The sequence below is a fragment of the Oncorhynchus kisutch genome, linkage group LG27, assembly GCF_002021735.2.
Source record: "Oncorhynchus kisutch isolate 150728-3 linkage group LG27, Okis_V2, whole genome shotgun sequence".
NCBI lineage: Eukaryota > Metazoa > Chordata > Actinopteri > Salmoniformes > Salmonidae > Oncorhynchus > Oncorhynchus kisutch.
In genome coordinates this window covers 36,724,226-36,738,379 of record NC_034200.2, presented here as the reverse complement: position 1 = coordinate 36,738,379, position 14,154 = coordinate 36,724,226, and the positions used below count along the sequence as shown (strand labels likewise).

At 49.3% G+C, this 14,154-nt stretch overlaps 1 protein-coding gene across 2 annotated transcripts in view; it reads left to right on the top strand.

Annotated features, from left to right (window-relative positions):
• The window catches only part of LOC109871850 (activated CDC42 kinase 1), a 106,646-nt gene that overhangs the window by 68,975 nt on the left and 23,517 nt on the right, over window positions 1-14,154 (top strand). For both annotated transcript variants that reach the window (XM_031806797.1, XM_031806796.1), the window contains 7 exons: window positions 2,409-2,618; window positions 6,999-7,151; window positions 7,635-7,918; window positions 8,396-8,522; window positions 8,630-8,776; window positions 11,273-11,367; window positions 13,590-13,784. In XM_031806797.1, the coding sequence (XP_031662657.1) occupies window positions 2,409-2,618; window positions 6,999-7,151; window positions 7,635-7,918; window positions 8,396-8,522; window positions 8,630-8,776; window positions 11,273-11,367; window positions 13,590-13,784 (1,211 nt within the window). The remainder of the gene's footprint in view (window positions 1-2,408; window positions 2,619-6,998; window positions 7,152-7,634; window positions 7,919-8,395; window positions 8,523-8,629; window positions 8,777-11,272; window positions 11,368-13,589; window positions 13,785-14,154) is intronic.

The window sequence follows — 14,154 nt, the reverse complement described above, 5'->3', positions numbered from 1 at the left end:
ACAGACTCATTGATACACACCACACCACAAACTGAAGAACAGACTCATTGATACACACCACACCACAAACTGAAGAACATACTCATTGATACACACCACAGACTGAAGATCAGACTCATTGATACACACCACAGACTGAAGATCAGACTCATTGATACAAACCACACCACAGACTGAAGATCAGACTCATTGATACACACCACACAACAGACTGAAGAACAGACTCATTGATACACACCACACCACAGACTGAAGAACAGACTCATTGATACACACCACAGACTGAAGAACAGACTCATTGAAACACACCACACCACAGACTGAAGAACAGTCTCATTGATACACACCACAGACTGAAGAACAGACTCATTGATACACACCACAGACTGAAGAACAGACTCATTGATACACACCACACCACAGACTGAAGAACAGACTCATTGATACACACCACAGACTGAAGAACAGACTCATTGAAACACACCACACCACAGACTGAAGAACAGACTCATTGATACACACCACAGACTGAAGAACAGACTCATTGATACACACCACACCACAGACTGAAGAACAGACTCATTGATACACACCACACCACAGACTGAATAACAGACTCATTGATACACACCACACCACAGACTGAAGAACAGACTCATTGATACACACCACAGACTGAAGAACAGACCCATTGATACACACCACAGACTGAAGAACAGGCCCATTGATACACACCACAGACTGAAGCCATTGATACACACCACAGACTGAAGAACAGACCCATTGATACACACAACAGACTGAAGAACAGGCCCATTGATACACACCACACCACAGACTGAAGAACAGACTCATTGATACACACCACACCACAGACTGAAGAACAGACTCATTGATACACACCACACCACAGACTGAAGAACAGACTCATTGATACACACCACAGACTGAAGAACAGGCCCATTGATACACACAACAGACTGAAGCCATTGATACACACCAAAGACTGAAGCCATTGATACACACAACAGACTGAAGAACAGGGACATTGATACACACCACACTGCAGAGACATATAACCTGCCTTCACACAGACAACCAACGGTACTGCTATTTTGAATGTACAACTAAGGTCAAAGTCATACAATAGGTTGGTCAAAGTCATAGGTTTATTAGGTCCACCTATCTAGTACTAGGTCGGAACCCCCTTTGCCTCCAGAACAGCCTGAATTATTCAGGGCATGGATTCTATAAGGTGTGGCATTCAAACGTTGCTCAGTTGGTATCAAGGGACCTAACATTTGCCAGGAAAACATTCCCCACACCATTACACCACCGCCAACATCCTGTACTGTTGACACCAGGCAGGATGGAGCCATGGACTCATGCTGCTTACACCAAATCCTGACTGCCTTCAGCATGAGGCAACAGGAACCGGGATTTTTCAGACCAGCCAATGTTTTTCCACTCCTCAATTATCCAGTGTCGGTGATAGCATACCCGCTTGAGCATCTTCTTCTTGTTTTTAGCTGATTAGAGTGGAACCCGGTGTGGTTGTCTGCTGCAATATCCAATCCGTGACAAGGACCGATGAGTTGTGCATTCCGAGATGCCGTTCTGGACACCACTGTTGTCCTGCGCCATTATTTGCCTGTTTGTGGCCCGCCTGTTAGCTGCACGATTATTGCTGTTCTCCTTCCACCTCTCATCAACGAGCTGTTTTCACCCACAGGACTGCCGCTGACTGGATGTTTTTTGTTTGTTGCACCATTCTCTGTAAACCCTAGACACTGTTGTACGTGAAAATCCCAGGAGGATGTCCGTTTCTGAGCTATTGGGACAGGCGCCCCTGGTCCCTGACGATCCTACCACACTCAGTCACTTAGGTCACTCTTTCCGCCCATTGTAACGTTCAGTTGAAACAGTAACTGAATGCCTTGATGCCTGTCTGCCTGATTTATATAGCAATCCACGGCCACGTGACTCACTGTCTGTAGGAGCAAACCATTTGCGTGAATGGGGGGATGGACCTAATAAACTGGCCGCTGAGTGTATACAGTGGGGAGAACAAGTATTTGATACACTGCCGATTTTGCAGGTTTTCCTACTTACAAAGCATGTAGAGGTCTGTAATTTTTATCATAGGTACACTTCAACTGTGAGAGACGGAATCTAAAACAAAAAAACAGAAAATCACATTGTATGATTTTTAAGTAATTCATTGGTCTTGTATATATCTTAATGGTGAACATTATATTTTCACAGCTAAGTGCTGTTTGTCTATTTCATACAGGTCAGATACCTCCTGCACTACAGCACCCAAAGACTAATTTACATAATGTAGTAAGAGTTTGGTCTTTTCATTCATCTTCTATTAACGACGTCTCTCTTCTCTCGTCTTTCTCCAGGTGTTCAGCGGGAAGCGGCCGGACGCTGGGGACTTCCAGCAGGCGGCCCCCACCTCCTCCTTCCGCAAGCTGTCCCCTACGCCGCCCCCCCAGCAGCAGACACTCAGCTGTCTGATCAGTGAGAAGGATCTGGTCCTCTTCCAGAAGCTGGGCGAAGGCTCCTTCGGCGTGGTCAAAAGGGGCGAGTGGTTCATGCCCGCAGGGAAAGTGGTGAGAGGGGGTGGGTTCTGTCTGTGTATGGGGGGGGGGTGGGATGGGTTCTGTCTGTGTATGGGGGTGGGGAGGGGGCGTGTGGGTGTGGCGGGATGGGTTCTGTCTGTGTATGGGGGGGGGGGGGGGGGTTCTGTCTGTGTATGGGGGGGGGATGGGTTCTGTCTGTGTATGGGGGGGATGGGTTCTGTCTGTGTATGGGGGTGGGGAGGGGGCGTGTGGGTGTGGCGGGATGGGTTCTGTCTGTGTATGGGGGGGTGTGGGTGTGGCGGGATGGGTTCTGTCTGTGTATGGGGGTGCGGGTGTGGCGGGATGGGTTCTGTCTGTGTATGGGGGTGCGGGTGTGGCGGGATGGGTTCTGTCTGTGTATGGGGGGGGTTTGGTCTAAATCTTACCCCCTATAGGTTCCCGTTTAGAAAACAGGGTCCCATCTAGACAACACACTAATTCAGATGATCAATAATCGTCAACAGGGAAGAGAGAATACCCGTGTTTTTGGACCGTGAGTGAAACAGAGCCACTGTAGAGGCCTAATTGGTAAAAGGGCTTTTATGTACTGTGCGCCATCGTCTTGGAACACCTTACAAAATACTTTTAAACTGGAAGAACTTGTCCCGATTGCTGTTTTTAAATCACTGATGAAGGATTTTGAGGCTGATTGACCTGTCAATGTTTTTAATTAGCTGTTTTATACTCTTGTGAATTCAATGGTTTTTACTGGATTACTTGTAGTTCTTCATGTTGTCTGTCTGTAATTGTTTTGTAATGACTTGGTGCTCCCTATCTTGGCCAGGGTGCTCTTGAAAAAGAGATTTTAATCTCAATGAGCCCTTCCTGGTTAAAGGAAGGTTAAATAAAATCAATCAATCAATCAATGAGAGGTGTTACTCCGGCCGCACAGGCAGCACTTATTTTTACGCTTCAGTTCACACATGCTTATGGAACGTTTGTGGTATAGTTTCACAGTAAGGTGTCAGAATAGAAAGAGGAACAGAGGGAGGAGGCTTGCGGTATAGTTTCACAGTAAGGTGTCAGAATAGAACGAGGAACAGATGGAGGAGGAGGAGGGAGTTCCTCGTGATCACCTGGGGAACAGTATCAGTTCAAAGTTCAAACCCTTGACCCTTGACCCTGACCCTACAAGGTCTGGAGTTGCCCATCCTGCCCCTATAGACTTGACCTCGAGGAAGTGATGGAGAAAGAGAGAATCTTGTCCAAACACTCTCCAGAAGTGACCGAGTGACCACACACACACACACACACACACAAAGACACAGTACACACATATAGTGACCCCAACATGGCCAGATGGGACCAGTAAAGCCAGGTGCAGAGTCCCAACAGAACAAAGGAATAGTTTACAGAACATGTGACACAAGGTTTACAGAGTCCATAAAACAGGGCTGTTCAAATATTACCCTATGACACGGATGGGTAACTCAGTCCTCGGACCCCAGCCTCCGCCTCAGCCCCCAGCCCCAGCTAACACACCTCACTCCAATAATCAACTAATCATGATCTTCAGTTTAGAATGCAATTAGTTTAATCACCTGTGTTCGCTAGGGAAAGGGGGAAAGTGTGACACCACTCTGGACTGGAGTTGCCCATCCTGACCCTACGAGGTCTGGGGTTGCCCATCCTGGCCCTACGAGGTCTGGAGTTGCCCATCCTGGCCCTACGAGGTCTGGAGTTGCCCATCCTGGCCCTACGAGGTCTGGAGTTGCCCATCCTGGCCCTACGAGGTCTGGGGTTGCCCACCCTGGCCCTATGAGGTCTGGAGTTGCCCATCCTGGCCCTACGAGGTCTGGGGTTGCCCACCCTGGCCCTACGAGGTCTGGAGTTGCCCATCCTGGCCCTACGAGGTCTGTAGTTGCCCATCCTGGCCCTACGAGGTCTGGAGTTGCCCATCCTGGCCCTACGAGGTCTGGAGTTGCCCATCCTGGCCCTACGAGGTCTGGGGTTGCCCACCCTGGCCCTACGAGGTCTGGAGTTGCCCATCCTGGCCCTACGAGGTCTGGAGTTGCCCATCCTGGCCCTACGAGGTCTGGAGCCTGCTGGTTTTCTGATCCTATCTGGTGTCGTCTCAGGTCTAAATCAGTCCCTGAATAGAGGGGAATAATGAAAAAAAAACACTGTGGAACTGTCTTCAATGTCCAGAGTTGAGTTTGAGGGCCACAGAATATCTAGTCCAGTGGCTGAGCATAAAACATCTAGTTCAGTTGTTCAGGAAGCTCAATCATCAAATCAAAATCAAATCTATTTATATAGCCCTTCTTCCATCAGCTGATATCTCAAAGTGCTGTACAGAAACCCAGCCCAAATCCCCAAACAGCAAGCAATTCAGGTGTAGAAGCACGGTGGCTAGGGAAAGCTCCCTAGAAAGGCCAAAACCAAGAAAGAAACCTAGAGAGGAACCAGGCTATGAGGGGTGGCCAGTCCTCTTCTGGCTGTACCGGGTGGAGATTATAACAGAACATGGCCAAGATGTTCAAATGTTCATAAATGACCAGCATGGTCAAAAATAATAATCACAGTAGTTGTCGAGGGTGCAAACACCTCAGGAGTAAATGTCAGTTGGCTTTTCATAGCCGATCATTAAGAGTATCTCTACCGTTCCTGCTGTCTCTAGAGATCTGAAAACAGCAGGTCTGGGACAGGTACCAAGTCCGGTGAACAGGTCAGGGTTCCATAGCCGCAGGCAGAACAGTTGAAACTGGAGCAGCAGCACAGCCAGGTGGACTGGAGACAGCAAGGAGTCATCATGCCAGGTAGTCCTGAGGCATGGTCCTAGGGCTTAGGTCCTCTGAGAGAGAGAAAGCGAGAATTAGAGAGATATACTCCAGATATAAGACTGACCCTAGCACCCCGACACATAAACTACTGCAGCATAAATACTGGAGGCTGAGACAGGAGGGGTCAGGAGACACTGTGGCCCCATTCGATGCTACCCCCGGACAGAGCCAAACAGGCAGGATATAACCCCACCCACTTTGCCAAAGCACAGCCCCCACACCACTAGAGGGATATCTTCAACCACCAACTTACCATCCTGAGACAAGGCAGAGTATAGCCCACAAAGATCTCCACCACGGCACAACCCAAGGGGTGCGCCAACCCAGACAGGAAGATCACGTCAGTGACTCAACCCACTCAAGTGACGCACCCCTCCTAGGGACGGCATGGAAGAGCACGAATAAGCCAGAGAATCCCAGTGGAGAGAGGGGAACCAGCCAGGCAGAGACAGCAAGGGCGGTTCGTTGTTCCAGAGCCTTTTCGTTCACCTTCACACTCCTGGGCCAGACTACACTCAATCATATGACCCACTGAAGAGATGAGTCTTTAGTAAAGACTTAAAGGTTGAGACTGAGTCTGCGTCTCTCACATGGGTAGGCAGACCATTCCATAAGAATTGAGCTCTATAGGAGAAAGCCCTGCCTCCAGCTGTTTGCTGGGCAATTAGGAGGCCTGCATCTTGTGACCGTAGCGTACGTGTAGGTATGTACGGCAGGACCAAATCGGAAAGATAGGTAGGAGCAAGCCCATGTAATGCTTTCTAGGTTAGCAGTAAAACCTTGAAATCAGCCCTTGCCTTAACAGGAAGACAGTGTAGGGAGGCTAGCACTGGAGTAATATGATCACATTTTTTGGTTCTAGTCAGGATTCTAGCAGCCGTATTTAGCACTAACTGAAGTTTATTTATTGCTTTATCCGGGTGTATTCACTAGGAACCAAACAGCACCAATCTGGGGTGTACTCCCTAGGAACCAAACAGAACCAATCTGGGGTGTACTCCCTAGGAACCAAACAGAACCAATCTGGGGTGTACTTCCTAGGAACCAAACAGAACCAGTCTGGGGTGTACTCCCTAGGAACCAAACAGAACCAATCTGGGGTGTACTCCCTAGGAACCAAACAGAACCAATCTGGGGTGTACTTCCTAGGAACCAAACAGAACCAATCTGGGGTGTACTCATAAGGAACCAAACAGAACCAATCTTGTGTGTACTCATAAGGAACCAAACAGAACCAATCTTGGGTGTATTCACTTGGAACCAAATAGAACCAATCTTGGGTGTACTCACAAGGAACCAAACAGAACCAATCTGGGGTGTGTACACTAGGAACCAAACGGAAGCTAACAGAACCAAACGGAAGCTAACAGAACCAAACGGAAGCTAACAGAAGCTACCGGTTGGATGAATACACCCCTGGTGTTCTATTGTCTCCTATTGTCTCCTTTTAGATTGTTCGAAGGCCACCACACTGTTAGTAAGCACAACTGTAGTCACTCAAAGTAAACATTTGCTAGCTAATCATCAATCATTTTCACTATGGATTTAGCATTACGCTAACACCCCCTCCTCCCCTTCTCTTCTCCAGTTGGAGGTAGCAGTAAAGTGTTTAAAGACAGACGTTCTGAGTCAGCCTGACGCTCTGGACGACTTCATCTGCGAGGTGAACGCCATGCACTCCCTGGATCACCAGAACCTCATCAGGCTGTACGGGGTGGTGCTCACACGCCCCATGAAGATGGTACGGAAACACACATCATGGCACAGGAGGCTGCTGAGGGGAGGACGGCTCATAATAATGGCTGGAACGGCGTGAATGGAATGACATGGAAACCATGTGTTTGATGTATTTGATACCATTCTACCTATTCAGCTCCAGCCATTACAACGAGCCCATCCTCCCCAATTAAGGTGCCACCAACCTCCTGTGGTACATACATGCACACACACACGCACACCGGACACACATAAACACACACACACACTGGACACACATACCAGACTATCATAAACACACACATAAACACACACACCAGACACACATAAACACAGAGAACTAAGTAAACACACTGCTCAGACTGCTTCCTGTCCCCATTTAAATCATGTCAGCGTCAGAATTGTCAAGGCCTGCAGGAGGAGAGGAGTGATTGATTGAGACAGAGGACTAAAATGAAGGCTGACCTTTCCTCCTTGTTCTATTAATCTGTGTCATATCTCGCCCCAGGTGACTGAACTAGCCCCGCTGGGCTCCCTGCTGGACCATCTGCGCTGCGTTCCGACGCAGGGCCTCGTCCTCATCCACACGCTGTGCCAGTACGCCGTGCAGGTGGCGTGCGGCATGGCCTACCTGGAGCAGCGCCGCTTCATCCACCGCGACCTGGCCGCCCGCAACATCCTGCTGGCGTCGGCCGAGACGGTGAAGATCGGCGACTTCGGCCTGATGCGGGCACTACCCAACAACCACGAGCACTACGTGATGCAGGAGCACCGCAAGGTGCCGTTCGCCTGGTGAGAGGGGGGACAGGGGGGTGTTGTGTTTCCGTGTGTCGTCGTGGTCAGGGGCCACATTCAGTAAGCAGACATCTGACGTTGCAGATAGAAATGTCATGAATAGATCATACATGATCTTGTAATTGTACATCTGATCTGTTTATTCTACGTGTCTAAAGGCATGTTTGTTGAACATGACATATTTGTATCTGAATATTCCACAACATTGTGCCCCTGACGTGGCCGTAGTGTGTCTTTTTCCTCTGTTCTCATCACCTTTTTGATCCAGTCTAACGTATGTGTGTGTGTCCGTACATTTGCTGTGTGTGTGTGTGTGTGTCCGTACATTTGCTGTGAGTGTGTGTGTGTGTGTGTGTGTGTGTGTGTGTGTGTGTGTGTGTGTGTCTGTCCGTACATTTCCTGTGAATGTGTGTGTGTGTGTGTTTGTCCGTACATTTGCTGTATGTGAATTAGCTGTGTGTGTTCTCCCTCCAGGTGTGCCCCTGAGAGCCTGAAGACACGGACGTTCTCCCACGCTACAGACACCTGGATGTTCGGGGTGACACTGTGGGAGATGTGTACCCACGGACAGGAACCCTGGCTGGGTCTCAACGGCAGTCAGGTGCACACACACACACACACAGCAGACGTGTGAAAAAAGTATTTGTCCCTTTTGTACATCACGATTTCATTCAGGGTTTAATTTCAGTATTTCAATCTGTGTTTCAGATCTTACACAAGATAGACAAGGAGGGGGAGCGTCTGCCCAAGCCAGAGGACTGTCCCCAGGACCTCTACAACGTCATGCTGCAGTGCTGGGCCCAGAAACCTGATGACAGGCCCACATTCCTCGCCCTCAGGGAGTTCCTGCTCGAGGTACACACACACAAGAATAGTAAACAAACAAAAAGTTGACGAACTGGGGGCATTTTATGGGGGGGTTGGATGTGTCTGTAGAGTGGTGGGGGGAGGGGGTTGGATGTGTCTGTAGAGTGGTGGGGGGAGGAGGGCGGATGTGTGTGTAGAGTGGTGGGGGGAGGGGGCATGTGTGTGTAGAGTGGTGGGGGGAGCGGGTTTGTGTGTGTAGAGTGGTGGGGGGAGGAGGGGATGTGTGTGTAGAGTGGTGGGGGGAGGGCGGGGGTGTGTGTGTTGGGGGGAGGGGGGATGTATGTGTAGAGTGGTGGGGGGAGGGGGGATGTGTGTGTGTTGGGGGGAGGGGGGATGTGTGTGTAGAGGGGAGGGGAGGGTGTTGGGGGGAGGGGGGATGTGTGTGTAGAGTGGTGGGGGGGAGGGGGGATGTGTGTGTAGAGTGGTGGGGGGAGGGGGGTGTGTGTAGAGTGGTGGGGGGAGGGGGGATGTGTGTGTAGAGTGGTGGGGGAGGGGGGATGTGTGTGTAGAGAGGTGGGGGGAGGGGGGATGTGTGTGTAGAGTGGTGGGGGGAGGGGGGATGTGTGTGTAGAGTGGTGGGGGGAGGGGGGGATGTGTGTGTAGAGTGGTGGGGGGAGGGGGGGTGTGTGTAGAGTGGTGGGGGGAGGGGGGGAGGGGGGATGTGTGTGTAGAGTGGTGGGGGGAGGGGGGATGTGTGTGTAGAGGGGAGGGGGGGTGTTGGGGGGAGGGGGGATGTGTGGGTAGAGTGGTGGGGGGAGGGGGGGGGTGTTGGGGGGAGGGGGGATGTGTGTGTAGAGTGGTGGGGGAGGGGGGATGTGTGTGTAGAGTGGTGGGGTGAGGGGGGATGTGTGTGTAGAGTGGTGGGGGGAGGGGGGATGTGTGTGTAGAGTGGTGGGGGGAGGGGGGGCGTTGGGGGGAGGGGGGATGTGTGGGTAGAGTGGTGGGGGGAGGGGGGGGGGGTGTTGGGGGGAGGGGGGGATGTGTGTGTAGAGTGGTGGGGGGAGGGGGGATGTGTGTGTAGAGTGGTGGGGGGAGGGGGGATGTGTGTGTAGAGTGGTGGGGGGAGGGGGATGTGTGTGTGGGGGGAGGGGGGATGTGTGTGTAGAGTGTTGGGGGGAGAGAGGATGTGTGTGTAGAGTGGTGGGGGAGGGGGGGGTGTAGAGGGGAGGGGGGGGTTTAGAGTGGTGGGGGGAGGGGGGATGTGTGTGTAGAGTGGTGGGGGGAGGGGGGGGGTTGTAGCGGGGAGGGGGAGGGGGGGGTGTAGAGTGGTGGGGGGAGGGGGATGTGTGTGTAGAGTGGTGGGGGGAGGGGGAGGGGGTGTGTAGAGTGGTGGGGGGAGGGGGGTGTGTGTAGAGTGGTGTGGGGGAGGGGGGGGTGGAGTGGTGGGGGGAGGGGGATGTGTGTGTTAGAGTGGTGGGGGGAGGGGGGGGAGGGTGTAGAGTGGTGGGGGGAGGGGGGAGGGGGGGATGTGTGTGTAGGGTGGTGGGGGGAGGGGGGATGTGTGTGTAGAGTGGTGGGGGGAGGGGGGATGTGTGTGTAGAGTGGTGGGGGGGGGGGGTGTGTGTGTAGAGTGGTGGGGGGAGGGGGATGTGTGTGTAGAGTGGTGGGGGGAGGGGGGATGTGTGTGTAGAGTGGTGGGGGGAGGGGGGATGTGTGTGTAGAGTGGTGGGGGAGGGGGATGTGTGTGTAGAGTGGTGGGGGGAGGGGGGATGTGTGTGTAGAGTGGTGGGGGGAGGGGGGGATGTGTGTGGTAGAGTGGTGGGGGGAGGGGGGGGGGGGTGTAGAGTGGTGGGGGGGAGGGGGATGTGTGTGTAGAGTGGTGGGGGGAGGGGGGATGTGTGTGTAGAGTGGTGGGGGGAGGGGGGATGTGTGTGTAGAGTGGTGGGGGGAGGGGGGATGTGTGTGTAGAGTGGTGGGGGGAGAGGGGGTGTGTGTTTACATTAGTATTTGCATTAGGTATGTGTTTGTATTTAAATGTCTGAGTATATTTTCCATGTGTACCTTCAAGGTTGTATACAACACCTTCATGAGCGACAATTGTATATTCTGACGTCAAGTTTAGTGGATCAATTTGCTTACAACCTGAGATGTCCGTTCTAAATACTTACCTTGTATACACAATTTGTGTAAAATGTCATATCATTTGAAATATTTACTTGCATTATTGAATGACAAGATGAAGTCTTGACTGTGGGAGCTCTTAATATGTTACCTGGACCTCTAGCTCCACCTAGTGACTCTACTACGGTACTGTATGGGCCAGGTGCACACTGTATGGGTCATGGGGCACATTATGGCCTCACCAACTGAGTAATCCTAACTTAATGTGTACTTAACTGAGATTTGTGGAGGAAGAACTCACACTCTGATTTCATATTTAGGTTTTGGGCCCAAATGACTATGTTGGGGTGCCTGGTTGGGGTGCAGTGTGTGTTTTAAGGTAATCACACTTGGTTTTTATGTGTGTGTGTGTCTCCGTTCCAGACCATGCCAACAGACATGTGTGCGCTGCAGGACTTTGATGAGGCTGACAAGCTTCAGATTCAGGTTGACGACGTCATCACCATCATCGAGGGCAGGTGTGTGTGATCAACTAATGAACTGTAAATCAATATTCTGTCGTCATTGGGTTTTCTATGTTTTTGTGTCTGTCAGAGTTTATCTGTGTGCATGGGTATATGTGTGTGAGTGTGTGTGTGTGTGTGTATGCTATGCATTTGCATCGGCACCTACCTGTGTATGTGTGTGTACCTGTCTGTGTGTGTTATGCCTTTATATACCTGTATGGGTTGTCTTTATATACAGTTGAAGTTGGAAGTTTACATACATCTTAGCCAACTACATTTCAACTCATTTTTTCTAAAATCCTGACATTTAATCCTAGTAAAAAGTCCCTGTCTTTAGGTCAGTTAGGATCACCACTTTATTTTAAGAATGTGAAATGTCAGAATAATAGTAGAGAATTATTTATTTCAGCTTTTCTTTCTTTCATCACATTCCCAGTGGGTCAGAAGTTTATGTACACTCAATTCATATTTGGTAGCATTGCCTTTAAATTGTTTAACTTGGGTCAAATGTTTTGGGTAGCCTTCCACAAGCTTCCCACAATAAGTTGGGTGAATCTTGGCCCATTCCTCCTGACAGAGCTAGGGTAACAGTCAGGTTTGTAGGACTCCTTGCTCGGACATGCTTTGTCAGTTCTGCCCACACATTTTCTATAGGATGAGGTCAGGGCTTTGTGATGGCCACTCCAATACCTTTACTTTGTTGTCCTTAAGCCATTTTGCCACAACTTTGAAGTACGCTTGGGGTCATTGTCCATTTGGAAGACCCATTTGCGACCAAGCTTTAACTTCCTGACTGATGTCTTGAGACGTTGCTTCAATATATCCATATAATTTTCCTACCTCATGATGCCATCTATTTTGTGAAGTGCACCAGTCCCTCCTGCAGCAAAGCAACCCCACAACATGATGCTGCCACCCCCGTGCTTCACGGTTGGGATGGTGTTCTCCGGCTTGCAAGCCTCACCCTTTTTTCCTGCAAACAATAACGATGGTCACTATGGCCAAACAGTTCTATTTTTGTTTCATCAGACCAGAGGACATTTTTCCAAAAAGTAGGCAGTGGCTGTGGCAGTGGCTTCTTCCTTGCTGAGCGGCCTTTCAGGTTATGTCGATATAGGACTCGTTTTACTGTGGATATAGATTATTTTGTACCTGTTTCCTCCAGCATCTTCACATGGTCCTTTGCTGTTGTTCTGGGATTGATTTGCACTTTTCGCACCAAAGTACGTTCATCTGTAGGAGACAGAACTCGTCTCCTTCCTGAGTGGTATCATGGCTGCGTGTTCCCACAGTGTTTATACTTGCATACTATTGTTTGTACAAATGAATGTGGTACCTTCAGGTGTTTAAAAATTGCTCCCAAGGATGAACCAGACTTGTGGAGGTCCCCCCCCAAAATTCTTATTTCTTGGCTGATTTATTTTGATTTTACACCTCCAATTTACTCAAATTATGTAAATTAGCCTATCAGAAGCTTCTAAAGCCATGGCATCATTTTCTGGAATTTTCCAAGCTGTTTAAAGGCACAGTCAACTATGTGTATGTAAACTTCTGACCCACTGGAATTGTGATACAGTGAATTACAAGTGAAATGATCTGTCTGTAAACAAAGTTTGGAAAAATGACTTGTCATGCACAAAGTAGATGTCCTAACCAACTTGACAAAACTATAGTTTGTTAACAATAAATTTGTGGAGTGGTTGAAAAATGAGTTTTAATGACTCCAACCTATGTGTACGTAAACTTCTGACTTCAACTATACCTGTATGTGTTATGTGTTTATATACCTGTATGTGTTATGTGTTTATATACCTGTATGTGTTATGTGTTTATATACCTGTATGTGTTATGTGTTTATATACCTGTATGTGTTATGTGTTTATATACCTGTATGTGTTATGTGTTTATATACCTGTATGTGTTATGTGTTTATATACCTGTATGTGTTAGGTCTTTATGTAGATGTGTTGCATGCATGGGCTTGTTTATCTGCTGTGCATCACACCCTCTGTCTGTCTGTCTGTCTGTCTGTCTGTCTGTCTGTCTGTCTGTCTGTCTGTCTGTCTGTCTGTCTGTCTGTCTGTCTGTCTGTCTGTCTGTCTGTCTGTCTGTCTGTCTGTCTGTCTGTCTGTCTGTCTGTCTGTCTGTCTGTCTGTCTGTGTCTGTGTCTGTGTCTGTGTCTGTGCTTTTTCTCACGTTCACCTGTACGTCTATTTTACAACCCTCTTTTTCAGAGCGGAGAACTACTGGTGGCGGGGCCAGAACAAACGCACGCTGAAGGTGGGCCAGTTCCCCAGGAACGTGGTGACCTCCGTTGCGGGCCTGTCGGCCCACGACATCAGCAGGCCCCTTGAACACAGCTTCATCCACACTGGCCATGGAGACTCCGACCCACACCGCTGCTGGGGCTTCCCAGACCGCATTGACGAGTAAGACATAACTAATCCTAACCTTAAATCATCAATGAGTAAAGACATGTCCTCATAACTAACCTGAACCATATTAAAGACATGTCCTCATACCTAACCTGAACCATATTAAAGACATGTCCTCATAACTAACCTGAACCATATTAAAGACATGTCCTCATAACTAACCTGAACCATATTAAAGACATGTCCTCATAACTAACCTGAACCATATTAAAGACATGTCCTCATAACTAACCTGAACCATATTAAAGACATGTCCTCATAACTAACCTGAACCATATTAATGATTAAAGACATGTCCTCATAACTAACCTGAACCGTATTAAAGACATGTCCTCATAACTAATCTGAACCATATTAAAGACAT